General features: G+C 40.0%; 1 protein-coding gene across 1 annotated transcript; it reads left to right on the top strand.

The window, feature by feature from the left end:
* Positions 1 to 588: 588 nt before the first annotated feature.
* Positions 589 to 16,233, top strand: actr1b (actin related protein 1B). Its single transcript, XM_041810305.1, has 11 exons — positions 589 to 774; positions 4,482 to 4,546; positions 4,886 to 4,961; positions 9,297 to 9,422; positions 9,535 to 9,659; positions 11,945 to 12,161; positions 12,251 to 12,343; positions 12,424 to 12,598; positions 12,792 to 12,853; positions 13,592 to 13,632; positions 15,385 to 16,233. The coding sequence occupies exons 1-11, from the start codon at positions 727 to 729 to the stop codon at positions 15,485 to 15,487; spliced, it is 1,131 nt and encodes a 376-aa protein (XP_041666239.1). The 5' UTR covers positions 589 to 726; the 3' UTR covers positions 15,488 to 16,233.
* Positions 16,234 to 20,941: the final 4,708 nt, after the last annotated feature.

Genomic DNA, 20,941 nt, shown 5'->3' with positions numbered 1-20,941 from the left:
GTACATTCGTCAAAGCTCTTTGTAGTTCCCTGTTTTAAAAGTGCAATACAAATAGAGAAAAGATTTTTTTAATCTTGTAAAACGTTAAAGAAAATTATATCAAGTGAAAAAAAGATGACCAGGAAAAAAGAATATTTAAACATAAAATAATAAAATGAATTGATGAATGATGGTGCAGTAAAAACTCAAATGCATGTGATTTCTACAGGCATTTTTGACTCAGAAAATAGTTTGTCATGTGCACTGGCTTGTCTCCTCCTCCTGTCTTGAAATATGTAATTATTGAAATAATAAACTTGTACTACAAGAAGATTTTCACTTAAATTTGTTATTACTGATAGTGTATAATAAAAAAAAATCGGTTAAATTTCAGCGTTACTGTCACAAAGAAATGCCATGGTTTCCACAAGGATGACAAAGTGGTGCTGCTGAGAGCAAACAAGGATGGGACGCATGGCTACCCGATTCAACACTGTGATTGGCTAAAGCTGACGTCAGTCAAAATTCTCCGCTTCGTGATTGGCTGACGCCTCAGTTAATCAACCGGTGCCTCGCTGCTGATGTTGTTGTGGTGAGGAGGCGGGGTCAAGCAGCACAGAGGAGCGGCGGCGTCGAGACGGCACAGTGCAGAGTGACAGGGCGTTATCTTTTACATGATTAAAACACTAAACGGAGAGGAATACACGCACGGATCGATAGAAAAATACCAGAAATATCCAGTCCGTCATGGAATCCTATGACATTTTAGCTAACCAGCCTGTTGTGATTGATAATGTGAGTATGATGATGTCATTCATCCACACCCAAACCGAGGCCGCTGTCAGGGAATGCTGCTAACGGCTAGCTAGGTTAACTATTGTGTTATAACGTCGGCTAACATAATAGATGATCGACCTCGACTGCCACCGTACAGGATGCAGTTTAATTCACGTTGTTGCACCTAAAACTCTCAAGCATTGCTCTGGTAGCTAATGTATGCAGATGTATCCTGCGCTAGCGCTAGCTGCTGTTGTAGCTAGCTTACGGCACTCGTGGTGTAATGATTAAATGAGTAACCGTGTTGACTGGCGACTTTCAGCCGACTGCCGGTCGTGGTTGTATTCGTGTCTCGCTGTTCTTTGGATTTTTCTTTTGACATTTTAATAACACTAATAAGAAAACAACGAGACAGCCCTGAAGACGCTGTGCGCCAGCTGTTAACAACGACATTTACTGACGTATTCCGCTGTAAGTCACCAGTTAACACGGTCTCCCTCTACACCATAACACTAGCTAGCCAAGCGTCGGCTGTCTAGATCAAAACTGTTAGCTGGTTCTGTAGCCGTTATTAATACGGACCTGCTTCGTGTCCGTAATGCTAAATAGCTAGCATAGCGAGCTGAGCTGTCAGCAGGGATGGGACAGTCATCGCCCGGAGGCATTAGCTCAACAGGATTCATCTCACTTCTGTTTGCATTTGTATTGTTAGCACAAACGGAAGGTTAGCTTTGACCACCATGGATGTTAACATTGATGCTAAAACAATAACAGAGAGAAAGCCGCTAACTGTAAAGAAAATATACGTATCATTTAGAAACATTGCAGTTGCGCATGTTTCCCATATTCCTCAGTGTTTTAATAGGGTTGTCATGGTAACAGGACTATGAAACGACCATACATTATCGATAACTGTTCCAGCATCATGGTAGTAATAATAGAAGACATAGACACCAAATACCGAGGGAGTACTTTTTTTCAGTAGTCAGAAATTGCAGTCAGACTCATGCAAACTGTATAAATTGCACCTAAACCAAGACTGTCAACGTGTTTGTACAGTTTAGAAAGTTCTCTGTAATTTTGTGTAAACTGTGATTAGCACATAAGTAGTACATATTTAGAGATCAAGTCCACATAACATCCTAACACAGCTGTTATAGTTCACTTTATTATAAAGCTGTGACTTCATCTGAAGCGTTGGGTTGGAGATCCATATTCTCCTGTTGTTATTACTTATATAAAAAGATCATATTTTACTGTACAGTTCTTAGTGCTAAGTATGGAGCCCCAGACATGACACGGTCAAAAAAAATTAAACTGTGACTACAATATAGCTCTAACAAGAGCACGAAATACTATTTCATGGCCACAAAATAAGTATAATGTGCGCAGGACATACTAATTAATAATATTAATATCATTCCTGGAGAGCTGGGTAAGCAAATCGAGCGCACCTTCTCTTAGGACTATGGTAGAGGCAGTAGAGGGGCTAAAGCTACACGGTGGACATGGATAGTATGATTGAATTTTACTTTAGGCTGGGAATGAGCAACAAAGACATTCTGAAAAGCCTGGCATTGTAAGGAACCATTATTACCCAGAGGCATTTAAACAGAATAGTGAGAGCCAGGTTGCTTTACTGGCGGATTTGCTTACCAAGCTGTCCAGGAATGATATTAATATTATTAAGTAGTATTTCGTATGTACATTATACCTACCTTGTGGCCAAAAATTAGTATTCTGTGGCCATGAATTAGTATTTTGTGTGCACGGTATAGCTATATTGTGGCCACAATTAAGATTCTTTTGACCATGTCATGTCTGGGACTCCATAGTTAAGTACTAGTCATTTTTAATGAATATTTTTTCCTTTAACTTGAGTAGATACATTGGTCAGTAATTTTACTACGACTTAAGGGCGTTTTAACCAAAATCACTGTATTTTTACTTGAGAACAATACTTTTCCCACTTCTGCTATGGCAAAGATCCTACCATTTAGAAGACAGCATAGCAAAATTCAAATTGACTGGTTGGTAGGAAATGAAATTTCTCAATAATAAGGTTTGTGTAAACTTTGCTGGATAAAATGCACTTTACAGTACATATTCACTATTACATATGTGCAGCTTAGACCAGTGGTTCTCAACTGGTCTGGCATCAGGACCACCACCTCTAAATTAAAAAAAAAATGTTCATCTGACCAATTGATTTCATAAAAAATGTTGCAGTTAGGGCCCTAAATGAAATAAAACATGACTGAACTGAGAGGGGATAAAATACACATGCTTAAAAAGGACGGCATTACAGAAGGACATGCATGCATACATTTTATTTTACATCATTTGTTTTATTTAAATGTATTTAACCAGGAGAACCAAAATCTAATTTACAAGAGTGTCCTGGCCAAGACGGGCAGCAGCACGGTCAAAGACAGAGACATAAAAAACTAGCAATTACAATCATAGTAAAAAAAACAAATCCAGAGTCACAGAGCAGAAAGTCATCAGTCAAAACACCTACAACCTGATACATCATCCTCCAATGCCTCCAATCTACCTTCAAAAAGATTTAAAGAGACCATCTTGCCAACCAACTCAATCATACAGAATGATGAGTTAAGGACTTAAGGTTGGTTATAAACCTCAAGACAGCAGGAGATTTGGTAGTTTCCCAAAGAATTTCCTAACTATCTTGGGGGAACCAGCTATGTTGTTGGGAAAAATGAGATAAATCTTTAGAAAAAAGACCAGAAATCACAGAAAAACTCCCAAAAATGCATGGCTGTACTGCATGTCCACTTAGGGTTTCCATACATTCTAGACTTTCAGCCGTGTTTTTTTCCTGGCACACATTACTGGTTTAGACCAGGCTACATCCTCTGCTCTCAGTTTTCAGTATTTCCCAGCTTGTACCCACCGCTGCTCTCCCTCTTGCTCGTGGAAGCTTCTGGTTAAAATACAGCTGAACATTTGCTTCATTTTAAAGCTTTGGTGCTTTATGAAAGGAATATTGTTTTAACACTTGTCGCATTAAAAGTATTTAACAAAGATGCATAGATACCACTCCCAGTATCAGTTACTGGTGCTTGTACTCCTAAAACACCGCAGATCCTGTTCTCAGTATGGTTTTAAAGCGTGGTGTGTGTCTGTGGTTTGGTGATATTTTAGCATAAATGAGGATGACAGAAGTAGAGTGACAAGTATGCACTGATAGATTGCCAAGTGGAGGGATGAAGAACATCTGATAAAAAAGACAGTATAATTTTAAAAAACAGTTATGTTATTAATAAGTACTCAGATTTGTACTTGGTATTATTTGGGCTACTTAAACCTCCCACCATATATTCTGAAGATATTTTGGGGCTTTGAGACCAGAAGGTCTGAGGGGTTGCAGACTTTAGTGTAGCACCAGCTTTGTGAATACTTTTCTTTGCTCTTCTTTAGGTTTTAACCCTGTCCTGTAAATAGTGTTTCTCCTATGGGTGCTCTAGTACTGAGGAATGAATGAACCCAGCAGGAACGTGGTTTCTAACTTTGCCTCAGCCCGGCGAGTCATGGCAGCGCAGACAAAGTGTCTGTTGAGACGGGAGCGATGTAGAGCACAGTGTGTGACTGCTGGAGGCCTCAGGCCGTGTCTTATGACCTCCTCTCTGCTCACAGATTAAAATACTGCAGTTCTACTTTAATCCTTTCATGTTAAATGTCATATCTCTCTTTTTCTGCAGGGTTCGGGGGTTATCAAGGCTGGGTTTGCAGGAGACCAGATCCCCAAATACTGCTTCCCCAACTAGTAAGAGTTCATCTTTCCCATTACACTCAGATCAGCGGTCAGATTCATCAAGAATTCTAATATGAACTTCTCCTGATTGTTGACATGCAGGCTCTGACATTTCAGAAAAGGAGATATTACACATTCATAGATTTTAGAGGCCGTGTTGACTAAAGTTGTGTTGTTTATTTAGCTGTTTAAACATTTTAACAACTCTTATGTTAAAGATAGAACAGAAATTCTTCCCTTTTTAAGATGGTTTTGTTCTTTTAGTAAGTATTAATTTTCTGTGATACTGTCATGTGTGTTTCTTTGTTTAATTCTGTTATCTGACTTAGTTTTTGCGTGTTCTTGGTGCAGTGTGGGACGTCCAAAGCATGTGCGCGTGATGGCAGGAGCCCTAGAGGGAGACCTCTTCATTGGACCCAAGGCAGAGGTAACACACACACACACATACACACACACAACAAAATAGAAAACAGGCCAAAATCACAAAGAATGGTGCTTTCTGGATAAAATTAGATGATGTTTAAGAGTAAAATGGGCCTTTCAAATCCACTCCCACAGTAGAACGATCCCCCTCCAGCCAAATCAGTGGTTTTAGTAGGAAGATGTGAGACACTATAAAACTCTGAAAAGCTTTTCCTATGTTTTCAGTCCTGTACAGACTGATTAAAAGTCACAGTCACCACTGCAGGGCTCATACTAACAACAGAACACCACAGGAACTTTCTCTCTGTCGAATGAAAATACAAAAATCTTATGAAAAAAACAATCAAAGTTTACTAAAAATGTACAACTTCTTTCTACAGCATTTATCAGCAAATTTTAACACTTTATTCACTTTCCCATACTTTGTTGGTGCAGCATATCTTTGGAGTTTTACAGTCTGTTTTATTAATGACTGACACTGTCAGAGGATTTGAAGTGTATCTATAAGACACACTTAAGAGAGGAGTGAGTCCGTCAAGAATTGCAGGCAAACTTCCCTTCGGCTCTGGAATAATGTCAATATTTTTGTGCAATTTAGAGGTGATAAAGATTTCCTTTTAACCAATTAACACTGTGAATTACACAGGACTATGCATCTAGAACTTCTACTTTTGATGCTGTGCAGTCAGAAAGATTATAACTTTAGATTTTTGCTTTTACTCCATCAAAGTTTAACATGTCACCAACTATGGTGATTCCACCCCTGACACTGAAGAAGGATTTTATCTTCATGCTAGCATTGCTGCTCTCGCCATTTCCTTGTTGCTCATGTTTGCAGCCATGTTGACCTGATGCTAAATCCTGCCTGCAAATCTCTGATTGGCTGGTTTGTTTCTTTGCAAATAGAATCAATGAGGAATGAGCAGATTACCAGTTTCAACTTGCATAGCTGAAGGGTTAACCTGTCTATGAACTACAGACTTTACCAGTCTGCAGGAACACATTTGATACATCCTTTCTCTCTTTTAGTCATCTCTGTTTGTGTCTGTGATAGGGCCGGGCAGTTAGTGTAAATTTAGACTGATAGCAACATGTCCTTCTGCAGTTTGTAAATCACAGAAGATGTAACATTTCTTTGAGCTGAAATAACAGTTTAATAATTGTTCTGTGACAGAGATGTTGTTGTCTACACGTCAGCGTCGATTTTTTTCTTGAATAATTTGCAGAAATGCTGCTTTCCCTGTTTTTGTACGTTTGTCTCTTTAAAAATGAGACACAAAATGATCTTTCCCTTCAGTACAACACTATAATACAAGAATTGCAATTAGAAATTTGTTTTTAATTGTTTTATTGTTTATTGCATTTTTATGATACAGAGCAGGGGTGTCAAACTCCATCACAGGAGGGGCCGGATTCTGGATCCAGGTCTAACCTGAGGTCCTAACAGGGTCACCTTTTTAACCAGAAACTGTCAACCTCATTTCACCAATAATAAAATATGAAAAAACAGCACTGATGATAAATGATGTTGACATTTAAAAGTTAAAAAGGTAAGTTTAAAGGCTCACAATCTGAGAAAAGTAAATTTATTGGTTCAGAAAGGTCAAAACATGAAATTGAAATTGAAAAATAATGTTTTAAATAACAAATACATTAGAAAGAAAGTCAAAATCATGATTTTAAAATTTAAAATTTTGAGTCTAAAAGGTCAAACTATGGGGTTATGAAGTAAAAGTTCGTAGTTGAAAATATGAAATAAAATAAAAAATATGGCTTAAAATTTAGAATTATGAATCCTAAAGCTCAAAATATTATATAAGAAGATAAAATTATGAGTTGAAATGCTCAAAGTATGAAATAAAAAAATCAACATCATAAGTTTGAGTCCCAATTGTGAGATTCAAAATTGAAAATTTGAAATTAAAACACAAATTAATGTCTTTTTCCACATCCTTGACTTCTTATGTAAATATTTTTACTCCTTTTTCAGATTTTATGACTTAACAAGGATATTTTAAATCATCGAGGATAAGTTCACATTTTTATACTTGAGGAAATCTGCAGACCTCAGACTGATAGACCAGTTAGAACAGGAATATGACATCATCTTGGAGGCCAGATTTAAACGTTCCCGGATTTGGGCTCCAGGCCTTGAGTCTGACACTCCTGAAAGAGAATGATATTGCTTGTTTATTGAGAAAAACATTTAAAAATGTGTAACTTAAAGAATAATTGCATATTGAAATGCATTTGCAATGTTGGAGGGGGAGATAAGGCGATTAGATTATTTTCCCGACTCGCTCAGCCCTAGTCTTATTTTCCCGAATCCCTCAGCCCTAGTCTTATTTTCCCGAATCCCTCAGCCCTAGTCTTATTTTCCCGAATCCCTCAGCCTTAGTCTTATTTTCCTGAATCCCTCAGCCCTAGTCTTATTTTCCCGAATCCCTCAGCCCTAGTCTTATTTTCCCGAATCCCTCAGCCCTAGTCTTTTTTTCCCGAATCCCTCAGCCTTAGTCTTATTTTCCTGAATCCCTCAGCCCTAGTCTTTTTTTCCCGAATCCCTCAGCCTTAGTCTTATTTTCCTGAATCCCTCAGCCCTAGTCTTTTTTTCCCGAATCCCTCAGCCTTAGTCTTATTTTCCTGAATCCCTCAGCCCTAGTCTTTTTTTCCTGAATCCCTCAGCCTTAGTCTTATTTTCCTGAATCCCTCAGCCCTAGTCTTATTTTCCTGAATCCCTCAGCCCTAGTCTTTTTTTCCTGAATCCCTCAGCCCTAGTCTTATTTTCCCAAATCCCTCAGCCCTAGTCTTTTTTTCCCGAATCCCTCAGCCCTAGTCTTATTTTCCTGAATCCCTCAGCCCTAGTCTTATTTTCCCGAATCCCTCAGCCCTAGTCTTATTTTCCCAAATCTCTCTGCCCTAGTCTTATTTTCCCGGCTCTAGTCTGCCCTAGTCTGTAAATAACTGGCAGAGCAGGGCTGGTTTCATTGGATGTGATGTAAAACTGAGTGCACCCATGAGGTGTTCTTTCAAAGGCAGTCTACTTTGAATGTAAAATGTTCACATGAATCCTTAAAAAGTCTAAGAGAGTCTTACTTTTTAAGTAAAGTTCTTAAAATACCGTAAAAAATTGAATTTTTGCTTTTTTAGTGGTCTTAAATTTTAGTTGACACCTTGAATGACTGAATATGTTATCCAGTCTACACTCTCTTATTGCATCATAAGAATATTTTTGTCATAGTCTGGGCAACACTGGGTCATGTTAACTTAAAACCACATTTTTTTACAATATTTTGGCAAATTGGAACCTTAAATTCTCCTTCTTAAGATGAACCTTGTGGCTTTGCAGTAGCTATACAATGACAAAACTTAATGTAAAGGCCAACTAGTTTTGAAAGTAGGATTTAGTGTGGATTTTACACCAGAATATAAAACACAACTTTGGTCATCACAGGAGGGATCGGATTCTGGATTCAGGTCTGCTGCAGCAGGACACTGATTTCAGAATGACAGCAGCTTACTCTGTCTAAAGAGCAACATCAGATGATGCCGTCAACATCAAACACCCCGTCTGTGTCCAAGTCTCTAACTTGCACACTTACAAGTGTGAGATCCTGAGAGCTCATTTATATCAGGGACAGCCTCCTTCAAAGATATCCTCAGGCAAACATCAGCTGAGGTGTCATGTGACTTCTCTCTGTGCCACACTGCCATATAAACTTATGATCCACTCAGACACCAGCTGCTCTGTTGGAGGGACTTTATCACACTTTTGGTGCTTTATTACTGTGTAGTACCGGGTCATCTAGTCTTAACTGTGCCTGATTTGTTTTAGTGATCTTCCTCTGTCTGGTACCTGGTGCTTTCTCAGGATCACCTCTGGGGGCTAGTTCTGTTTCAGGGCAAATCATTTCAAATCTAGTTAAAAGCAGGCAAAGTTAAGTGCCATTAAGATTTACTATATAAGGCAGGATCCCAGAGACAGAGGTTAAGTGATGTGAAGTTAAATTGTAGAATTTGCAGAAGCAGTGCTAGCACATCCATCCCAGATCTTCTTTGTTAGGGATGTTATTGGATTGTTGCAGATATTGTCAGACTAAGCTAATATGTCATTTAGACAGTACCGACCACTGCAGTGTCTTGGTGAGCATCACTGCTGCTAGTCTGAGAGCTTTCATGTTTCTTTCATCATCTCTGCAGTTTGTGACTGGACAGCAGGCAGCACAGAGTACTGAAGGCCTCTAAAACACCCTGCAGCAGCAGACAGATGCAGCTGGAATACATTTTAGTTGTTGGTGTTAAATTCCAGTTTATTAACGCGCCTCCTCTCTCTGCCGATCAGGAGCACCGGGGCCTGCTGTCCGTTCGATACCCGATGGAGCACGGCATCGTGAAGGACTGGAACGACATGGAGAGGATCTGGCAGTACGTTTACTCCAAGGAGCAGCTGCAGACTTTCTCTGAGGAGGTGAGCTCCTCTTCCTCCTCCTCCCACTGCATGATAACAGGGTCACATGTTTGTCAGATCTGGTACCGGGCTGTTGGTGATCCCACTCTGAATGCATCTTTGTTTTTGGCAGCATCCTGTGCTGCTGACTGAAGCTCCTCTCAACCCCAGTAAGAACAGAGAGAAGGCTGCAGAGGTTTTCTTTGAGACCTTCAACGTCCCTGCTCTCTTCATCTCCATGCAGGCCGTCCTCAGCCTGTGAGTACGCCTCCTCAGTGTCTGTGGATGTGTTAAAGAGAGAGACAGACCTGTTCTGTCCTTTAATGAGGTATAAATTCTCTGTAAAGTCTCCTTCTGCAGTTATTTTAGTGGTTTGAGAACAGGAACGATGCTCTGTCATGTTACTGCTGACTTAATACTCAAGTTAGGCCAAGGCTGAATGTGGTGAGAAGTGTGTTTGTGTTGTTAACCACACTGAGCAGCATGACCTCCCAGTGTTCCACATTTATAAAGTCTACTTTTAGAGAAAAACAAAACAGTGAAGACACAAGAAAAACAGATATTTTCTCTTTAAGAAAACATAAATACCACAGAAGTCGTTCCAAACCTATAGTTACTGTTTAACTAGGCACACAAGAGAAAGTGAAGCTGCCCAGTGGGCCTAAAAATCAATATGTCAATCTATCATCACTTACTCCTTGTGAATGTGTGTATCCATACAGATGATGAGGAATCAATACGACTGTTAATGCTGTAAGGCTGAAATGATTCCTCGAATAATTCGAGTGACTTGATTAAAAAAAATTCCTCGAGGCAGCTTTGCTTAAATCAGTCATGTATCCATACATGCTGTGGCGTAAGCTTGGACTTGGTGCCGTGTTGCATGGCGTGCTGCGTTTTGCACGGACAACTATTTTTGTGGCACAGTGTGTTTGTTTTTTCACTGTTACTTTAATGTAACATGCAGTAAAGATGATGAAAGATGATGCTTTCATGTTGACAGGAACTCGTCCTGCTGCATTTTTTATGCATCCACTGGCTGTGGAATAATGGCAAATGCAGCATTATGCCGGCGCTGTAGCGATGTTTAATGGTAAAAAAGGTCAAAATAAAGAAAAACAAAGGTTTCTACGGAGAGTGAAGAGCCTTTAACGGGTGAAAGTACGCAGATATCCAAGATTATGCACAGCCTGCACCACGCACTCATACGAGACAGCGGTCATTTTATGTCTGCAGACTTCAGTGGATTTTATAAACTTCACTGATTAACCCGACCGTATACAGGCTTCATGATTCAAGCCTCGTTCTGGTGCTTTCTCTCTCTCTCTCTCTCTCTCTCGCTCTCCTCTGCATGTACACATCATATGTTTGATTATGACTGAATTAAAATTCAGCACATCTTTATTTCAGTGTATTTTTTCAGAAACCTTTGGCACCCCCAAGTGTTTCATAAGACCACAGTTTGGTGATTAGATGCCGGTCAAATAGAAACATTACTGCTACTAACAGTGACTGAGACAGAGACAGCAAATAGGTCAGAGTTCATCATCATACAGTCAGGATTCAACAGATCACAGATGCAGCTTTACCCTAAAACCTGTTCCCAGGTCCAGATATGGTGTTTAAAAGTCAAAGTGGATCAAACAAAAATGTGGTTGCAAAAATTAAAAGTGAACAAAAAAGTGAGAATATATCCAATTCCTGTCATCTAAAAGTCCAGCTTTCAGACATTATCCGACCTTTGTGTGAATAATGGAGATTTATTTCTTGCTAGAATGTAATATATTACACTAATGTAGTGGTTCCCAATGTGGGCTTGATCTTGGCATAATCTAATGGGATTATTTAACTTCATTTTCTTTTAACTTTAATAAATGTAAATTGCCATTAGAACTATTTTAGATATTTTGTTTAGATAACCTTTTAACTCCTATTTTTAACATACAAGTAGTCCATTTAAGGGACCCACATTCTTTTCTCATTTGTCTTGTCCTGTTTCTCCTGACAAAAAGCAAAAGTGATCGATTAAAAATATATATATATTTCTTATTAGAGTACTTGAGTACTAAAAGAATTGATCACTGCAGCCCTAGAATGCCGTGATTGCAGTTTTGAAATACATATCGTCTGTGGTCCAAAAAAAAGTAAACAGACGACAGCAGAAAAATGTCATGAAGCAGTGCACACTTTCGATTAAAACAAAGAAGCATGGATGAAACACTGGAAACTTGAGAGGTGGACATGAGTCCTGCAAAATGTGCAAAAACTGTGCAAAACCAGCTCCTCCATCTGCACATGACAATAAACCTCAGGGAGATGTTTTAAGAGCCCTCTGCTCAGGATCAACACGTCAAGACCAGTTTGACTACACTTTTCTTTCACTTTAGATTGTAGATGTCAAAACATGAGACTTCTCTCTTCTTTCTTCCGCTCTTTCTTACACTTTAAATCAAATAAGCATGAATCCTAACTTTAATTTTGAAGTGCTTTCAGGGAGAGGAAAGGTGTGAGCTCTGAGTGAAGTCTGCCTCTGTTTCATGCAGGTACGCCACAGGTCGTACCACCGGCGTTGTGCTGGACTCTGGAGACGGTGTGACTCACGTGGTGCCCATCTACGAAGGCTTCGCCATCCCACACTCCATCATGCGCGTGGACATCGCAGGTAGAGACGTGTCAAGGTACCTGCGTCTGCTCCTGCGTAAAGAAGGCTACAACTTCAACACGTCTGCAGAGTTTGAGGTCGTTCGCACCGTCAAAGAGGTGAGAGGATGCTGCAGGGGAGGACTTTTATCTTTAAATGATCCTAGCTTCTCTTTGACTGATCGAATGTGTCTTCCTATGTCCTGCAGAGAGCATGCTATCTCTCCCTCAACCCACAGAAGGATGAGACTCTAGAAACAGAGAAGGCTCAGTACGTCCTCCCAGATGGAAGCACTTTAAATGTGAGTCCGTATTCTCCATCATTCCTCCTCCTCTTCCTCTCAGGAAAAGCCTCGTTTATTAACCTGGTCCTCCTCTTTAGATTGGTCCGGCCCGGTTCAGAGCTCCAGAGCTGCTCTTCAGACCCGACCTGATCGGAGATGAGAGCTCGGGGATCCACGAGGTCCTGGCCTACGCGATCCAGAAGTCTGACATGGACTTGCGACGCACGCTCTTCTCCACCATCGTATTGTGTGGAGGATCTACGCTCATCAAAGGTGGGTTTGTGTAGTTTGGTTGGCACTCAGAGATCTCTGAGAAGATGTAGAAATGTTCCCTTGTGGTTCCAACAATAGAAAAACTATAAAACTGTGATATGGGATTACAAAACTCTTAGATTAGCTCCTCCTGGATTAGCTCTCTTTTTTTGTTTGACTCCTGACTCACTGAATTGATCTGTTTTCTCCTCAGGATTTGGGGAACGACTACTAACTGAGGTCAAGAAGCTGGCACCCAAAGACGTGAAGATTAAGGTGGGTGATGTTTTAGTCGTTCATTCAGCAGACAGATATAATCTCTGCTCTGCTGTCTTTACACTGATGATGAACTTTAGTCCATGCCACATGTGTTGTTACAGCCAGAAATTCACTTTTGAATCTGTAAATCTGTACACACATCTGCAATGGCTCTAATGTTTTATAAATGCCTTAATTTAATGCTGGCTTTATTTTAACACATTGATTTCTTCTTTTCAGTTAGAAAACAACAAGAAAAGTGCATCAAATCTTTTTTTCAGTATCGTAACTAAAATTCCTTAGAAAAATGTATAAATGTGAACAGGAGACAAGTTGAACTTTTGTAAACTCAAGACATATTCACACTGACATTTCAAGGTGTGATATTTAAACCTCTGCAGCATTACTCCCTCACTATGAACGCTGATGAGGTGTAAATGGAGGATGAGGTGTTTCCCTCTCTGTCAGCTTCAGAAGTAGTAGCAGAGGCAAGATAGTATGAGTGAGCTGGAGCAGCTGTGTGTGTGCATGTCTGTGGAGCTCCTGCTGTGCCGCGCTCTCTCACGCTCCTGCAACATAGTAAGAAATATGATTTAACAGACAGACACACCAAACCTCACATCATTGCAGAATCAGTATGAATGTGAGAATGTGTAATGATTGCAGAGCTTCGTTGGGATGTTTTTGTAAGAATGCATGATGAAACGCCTTCAGAAGACCTCGTTTTGTGACACTTTGTTGCTTTTTCCACTGCAGATTTCTGCTCCCCAGGAGAGGCTGTACTCTACATGGATCGGGTAAGACTTCAGTTTTCACTGATACTTTAATAGTGCTTCCCAAAGTGTGGGCTGGGGCACACTGGTGGGCCTCAGGGGTACTGTTATAGGTCGTTTCCACCAGGTGGTCCAGATTGGTACGGCATGGTACGTGTTTTTTTTTTTTTTTTTGCATTTTCATAGCACAAAAGTTGGAAAGGATCCCAAAAAAAACCGTCCCGTACTGTCCCACTTTTTTGACACCTTTCCGTAGGGATGCAGATCTTAGCTATCCATCCTAAAAGGTGGAGCTACACACATAACAATCGGGGGATTGCACTGATGACACGTCAGCGAACGACACAGCTGCTCGGCTCCACGCTGCAAAACACTCTCTGCGGGCAAAAATGTGAGAAAAATGAACTAGTATCTGTTAAAATCAGGGATATTTGGACTTGACAGAGATCCACACTGTTTCCTAGTCTGTGGGTCTGTGGATACTGATATGTGGCTACGAATCACCCTGACGTTTATCTGGACCTGACTTTAAGAACACAAAGCAGAGCCTGAAGGCTCACATCAGCCTGGTGAAACTAAATTAATGCTGAAGTTTTGAGAATGCCAAGCTTTAGATCAGCTGATTCTCTGTTCTGTAACTAGTCAGTCATGTAAATCTTACTTCAGGTAAGAAGTAAAAAATATCCACCAGCCACTGACACCGGCTTCTTTATTTCAACAAGCAGTACAATGTGTAAAAATCAAGATTTGGATTTTTTAAGTTAGGCGATTTAAGAAAGGGACATGTACAAGTATTTAAGAAGAACTGGCATGCATTCCGTCTTTCTCTTACTATTTTGAGACTTGTTAGAGTCTCCATTGCATTCAGGTCATAAAAATACAGATTTAACTGGTTAAGCCTCAACTGAGAGATTCCGATCAATTTTTTATGAGCCCTGATTAGGAGAGCTATCACGATAATTGAAAATGGGCTGGAAAGTGTGAGTGTCTTCGCTCTTTTTACTGTTCATTTTTCTGTGCAAATGTTGGCTGGAAATTCATGCTGCATTTTCCTGCATGATCAGTGTCTGATTGCAACATCTTGTGCAGGATTTCTGCAAGCTCACAACAGAATTCATGCCTTGTTTAACATTCTTGGCGTTAGATGAGCGAAACATGGGTTTAAAGAGTTTTAACAGGTAGACCAGCAGCAGCACTGCTCATTTGATACAGAGTTAAATCCTCCCAGCACACAGCCGACTGCAGACATTTGACAGCAGCTGTTACACCGGGACAGGGAGGCTCTTTGGTCTATTAGTTCTGATCATTAAATTGGTAAAAACAACCAGAAAACCAGGACTAAGTTTATGCCCTGTACTGTTATAAATTCAGTCTGTCATTGAACTTTTATTCATCAGCCCTAGTGGCTGGTTAAGTTGAACAAATTCACCAGACACTGCTCAAAAATCCCAGTATTTGGCTCCCTCCCTGCAGACCTCAGAATCATTTGCAGTTATTTGCATTGTTCTTTGTGCACAGGCCTCTAAAAGGTCATCTTTTGGGGATCTTTAAAGGTTTTAATAAGAAAAATCTTAAATTTGTTGTTGAAGTGTGCAGAAACCTTGCTAGGAGCACACAGAGGGGATGAGTTTTCAACAGCATCAGGTGGCATGAACTATGTGATGGTAGCAGCTCCACTTGGGCTCATGTCACTGAATAAGATGCATAAGATGCAGCCCACTTTGACATTGCTTTTAAGGATGATGGTGATCAAATGCGTCCTCTCTCTCCCGACAGCGGCTCCATCCTGGCGTCGTTGGACACCTTTAAGAAGATGTGGGTGTCGAAGCGGGAATATGAAGAAGACAGAGCACGTGCCATCCACAGGAAGACCTTCTAGACGTGGGGCTGCACCCTGTGTTTGCCCCCAGAACTGCCCTCAAACCCCCCCCCCCCACCCTTAGCCCCCCATCATCATACTGTCGGAGATACTCGTGCACCGTCGTCTCCGGTACCTCTGCATCATCTCTATCTAAACCTCCTGTCAGCCTTCTGCTTTACACCCCTCCCTCTCCTCCTTCACCCAGAGAAACACACACCTTCACGTGTGCAGGTTTCCGTATTTACCTCCTTCTTCTGCGCCTCCTCTTCTTCCTGCTGCAGGGTGACGGCGGCGGCGTCCTCCACCCTGTTAACCCCCCCAAACATCCACACTCAGACAGACAGAGGGCCGTCAGGGTATCAGAGAGGGCAGATTTTAGCACTGTGGACTCTTCCTGCAGGCCGTGTTACTTTCAGTTAGTCCACGTTGAAGTATTGGGGTTGCTCTCTCGCCTACAGAAGCCCTGCGAGGTGTAGAATATCATGACATGTCATAAACCTGAATGTTTTTTTTTCTTTTTGCTACTGTTAAAGTTTCCATTCCAGACCGAAGATTTAGATTTTTATTTGATGTCGACTTTTTGTCTGTTTCTGACATGGCGTAGCTCGCACAGAACAACGTTTTCACTACTATAGGATTATGAATATAGTGACCACTGTATTATATATCTGGCCTGAACTGCACATTGAATGCGGTTAATTTATCTCCCGACTGATTGAATTCTCTTTTCTGTCATTATTACCAATGAAATGTTTCTACATGAACATGGCGTCTCGTGTTTGTGTCGATGAGGAAAATGTTCAATCATAGAGTCGGCTTTTTGTCTCAGCTGACGGGATTAAAAGACAACAAAGTGGAGAAGAATGCCTTGATTTTTATTTAAAGTTTACAAAAGTCAAAATGCACACTAACACGAGGAGGAATTTGGTGTTTTAGAGCCTGGATCCAAGTTTTAAGTCATTAGGATTTGAGGACATTTGCAAAAGAAATTAAAATTATGTAGCACTGCAAAACTTTGAAAGCTTACGTGTGTCTGCCTTATCAATAGAGCAGTCAAAAAATGTCAGGATTGAAACTTTAAGTGTATAAAATCATCATCAAAAAATCATCCAGACTGCTAAAATGTGGGCAGCAACAAGCAGGAAGTAAATCCAAAGATGCAAGAGCTCAAAATCAGCTAATTTCTTTTTGCATTTTCGCTCAAAACAACGGGTGCCAAACTCAATCACAGCGGGGGCTGAAATCTGAATTCAGCTCTAACCTGAGGGCCGAACAGAGAAAAGATTTGTTATTTAAATTTAAACCTGGACTGTAAACGTTATTTTCACAGATAATTAACTAAGATGGGGAAACTGATGACAAATGAATTTGAGATTTTTTTAGAGTCAAAATGATAAATTTAAAGGCTCAAAATCTGAGATAAAATGTATAATATTTGTTCAACAGGTCAGAACACAAAAACAAAAGTCAAAATAATGTTTTCAAAGGCAAATATATCAGATAGAAAGTAAAAATCATGAGTTAAAAGCTCAAAACAGGAGATAAAATCCAAAAACGTGTTTAAATTCAAAATATGAGATAAAATTCAAAATATTAAGTCTAAAAGGTCGAAATATGGGATAAAAAACAAAATTAGAGTTTAAAAGGTTGACGTGTGACTTAAAATTTAGGATTGTGACTCTAAAGTCTTGAAATATGAGAAAATTCTAAATCATGAGTTTAGAAAGTCAAAATATTCAATTAAAAGTCAAAATTAGGAGTTTAAAAGAGCGAAATGAGAGATTAAATTTGAAATTATGATCTTGAAATCTCAAAATATGGCTTGAAATTCAAAATTGAAATCTTAAAGTTCACAATATGTGATCAAAGTCGAAAATCCCAAGTTTAAGTCATAATTTTAAATGCAAATTGAAAATATTAAATGAAAACACAAATTCATGTCCCTCCCTCAATCCTTACTTTCTTATTATTTTAATTTTTCACATTTTTATGACTTAACAAAGGATATTTTAAATCTTCGAGGTTAAATTTACTTTTCTATACTGGAGGAAATCTGCAGACCTCAGACCAGACCAGTTCTGATTAAAATATGATATGATCCTGCGGGCCGGATAAAACTGCACTAAGGGCCGGATTTGGCCCCCGGACCTAGAGTTTGACACCCCTGCTCTAAAACGATGGATAGTATGATTTGATAGTCAAATCCTGTGCTCTGAAATTGCAGGTGAGATGCTGTATTCACTCAACTGGTAGAGGTGGTGGGACAGCTGATTAGTAACATGTTGCATTAAAGCAAGAATATTTACAAGTACATGACGCAGGAAGCACAGGGTGACGGGGGGAGTGTAACTCCAGCCTAACATCCAATTCCCACAAACAACAGCTGCAACAAAATCCACTGGTGAATTGCACTGTGGTGCAAATCTCCCCTGTTTTAGTCAATCTGAGCCCACTCCAGTCCGGCTTCGTCGTGTTCCTGAAGCACCAGTCCGCTCTGTTTTTTTGCAGATTTGCTGCAGGTCTATTTTTGATGCTGACTGCTGCAAAACCGTGCCAATCCTCACAGAGCAGATCGATCCAAACAGCTGGAAAACCATCAAAATATCCGGTCAACTTCCAAATGCAGCACAATATGATCCTGATTCTAAACTATCACTGTAAGAGCATTATGTCTTTGACTGCAGCACAAGCAACAGGTCATCAGGAAGTCAGGGAATCACTTTTGAGTTAAAAAGCCACAGGTTTTGATGTAAAAACAGAAACTTAACTGTATAATGTTCTCAGTAGGGTTGGGCAATTAATCAAAAATTATATTAAATTGCAACACAGCCTGCTGCGACATAAAACCTCAAAGGGTGCAATATTTCTTTGACTTGAAATTTGTGTTAAAATACCAGTTTTAAACTCTTTTTTTGCAGCAGAGATGTTATGCATGATATATCATGTATCATATAAGTGCCAGTTTTTAGAATAGTTGATAAAAAATCCCACCTTCTTAATTTTTGTACATTTTTCTCATTGAATATGAGATTGACAAAACCCCCTTCGTGCAGCAGTCCATATCCAACTGAGTCAAAATCATCGGAATGCAATACTTTCAAAGTAAAAGTTAAGGAATTATCACGTATCAAATCGTAATATTGGGGGAAAACAATCACAGTTCGGTTCAGCCCTAGTTCTCACCCATGCTAGAAGCAATAAAATCATAGAATCATGTCTAAATCAACTACAGTTGGCTTAACGTGATCTCTGCCCTCTTGGCTCATGCGGATCGGGGCTACACCGAGCTATAGACACGCCTCCAGTGTGCGAGGTTGCTCGCCATAGGTCAGAGCAAAGCCGTAGCCCTGTGAAGCCCGGTGCAGCTGGTGTTAGTGGAGATTATGGATAAGACTGGACTGGAAGCTGACTAAATGAGCTTTTATTCAGTATTAAACATCTTTGTTGTAATGTTTAGCCACTCTTTTTTACTTCAAAACCTCAAACTTCCTTGACATTTATGGCAACGTTGGTAACGTTTGAAGATGCTGATATCTGCTGTTGATCCAATCACAGTTTGTGCTTTTCCTACAGCAGCTGGCTAACTGGTTAGTCAGTCTGCTTGAGGTGTACTGGGGCCTTTTACTGGTGGAAGGGGAACATAATAAAAAAAACACAAATCTAGTCGAACGACCAGCTTTATCCCGCTCATTTCAACAATGGATCAGTCTTTCTAACTCTGAGATTTGCTGCAAAGTTTGAGGATCTTATGCAGCTTTCTGAGTGAAAGGATGACTGACCTGCAGCAGACGAGCTGACAGAGGTTTTTTCAGTCAGCAGCCGGAGATACTGTAGATCTAAACACATTGCTGGAACAGTTGCTGTTTAGTGGGTTTTGTTTCTTCTATATTTGACTCGGTGTTACTTAAAGCAATCAATGTTTATTTCGAAGCTTTCCAAAAATTGCCAAAACTTTCAGATGGCCTGCCCCTAAACTCTTCCTCACACATGCACATCACAGCAGCAGAGACCGACAGTGATGACGATCTCGCCTTTGCATGAATGCAGACGCGGGGCTGCATGGCGTGGATTAAAGAGTGAAGAGGGACATAATCGAGAACCAAAACACAAACTGTTTCATGAAATGCATGCTGAAGTTCACCCTACAGCCGACTGTTTCAGGATAAAAACAACCATAATTGTTCTAAGTGTAAAAGCAGAATGTGGTCCAGGTTAAAAACACCAGACTCTCTCCCCTAATGTTTATTCTTCATTGTAAAAATCAGCGGATATGATCACCAGTAGCTGTCTGACTCCCCTCTCCTTTATTTAAAGTTTGCATGTCCGTGTACAGAGACATGACACCAACATGGCTGCCCATCAGCTTTTGTAGAATCCCCTCCTCCCTCTTTATGTACTAGTAGAGTCATCTGATTTCCCATCATCTCGGTGGCAGTGAAGGGGTCGTGTCCGCCTTACTCCAGAGCGTCCGCTGCCAGAGCGTCCACGTCGTCCGCTTCTCCGTGTTTTTAAAAAAGGTTAAAAAAAACAAAAAGGTTGTCCAACGTCATCAGCCTTGTGTACAGTGGAATGCTTTCCAACAACGCCACAACCATAGGATAACGACCGACTAAAAATGTACAATACTGTTTATTCAAGTGTTTGCTTTTACTTTTCGTAAATTCAATATAATAAATAAGTTAATGGCTGCTGCTCGGATGTCTCTTTATTCTTTTATCAGACATTTGTATTAATTTAATTCTGAGGAAACACTGGATTAGACTAGACCAGTGATACTCAACGTGTGGCTCTTTTACGTCTATTTAAAATATTATTCCCCCAGAAAGTCTTAGAAAAGGGAAACTTTGACCTCAGAAATCCATCACATTCATCAGTTTGTTTCCCAGACTTATACAGAAGGCTTTAATTGTCAAACTTAATTTCACATTTATCCCATATTTGCCCTTTTTCACCATTTTTTTGCCACTTTTTGCCCATTTAAGCTACCTTTGCCATTAAAAAACACCTTTCCCCTACTTTTTCACTACTTTTTGCCCATTTAAGCTACCTTTGCCATTAAGTACCCCTTTTTTCCAATTTTTTGACCATTTTTGCAACTTCTTTTAGCCAATTTTATCCCATTTTTGACCCTTTTTACCATTTTTTGCCACTTCAAGCCACTTTTTTGCCAGTCGATACCACTTGTTTCCATGTTTTTGCCCCATTTTTGCAACTTCTTAAGTCACTTTGATCCCATTTCTGCCCTTTTTCACATTTTTTGCCCATTTAAGCTACCTTTTGCCATTAAATACAGCTTGTTTCCTTTTTTTTGCCATTTTTGCAACTTCTTTTAGCCACTGTCCCATTTTTGTCCTTTTCCACCATTTTTGCCCATTTTTGCAACTTCTTTAAGCCACCTTGTCTCATTTTTGCCATTACCACCATTTTTTCCCTATTTAAGCTATGCTTTGCCATTAAATACCACTTTTTCAC

This window comes from Cheilinus undulatus, linkage group 17 (assembly GCF_018320785.1).
Source record: "Cheilinus undulatus linkage group 17, ASM1832078v1, whole genome shotgun sequence".
Taxonomy (NCBI): Eukaryota; Metazoa; Chordata; class Actinopteri; order Labriformes; family Labridae; genus Cheilinus; species Cheilinus undulatus.
Note: the sequence above shows the minus strand (reverse complement) of the source record. Positions and strands in the feature narration are given on the sequence as shown.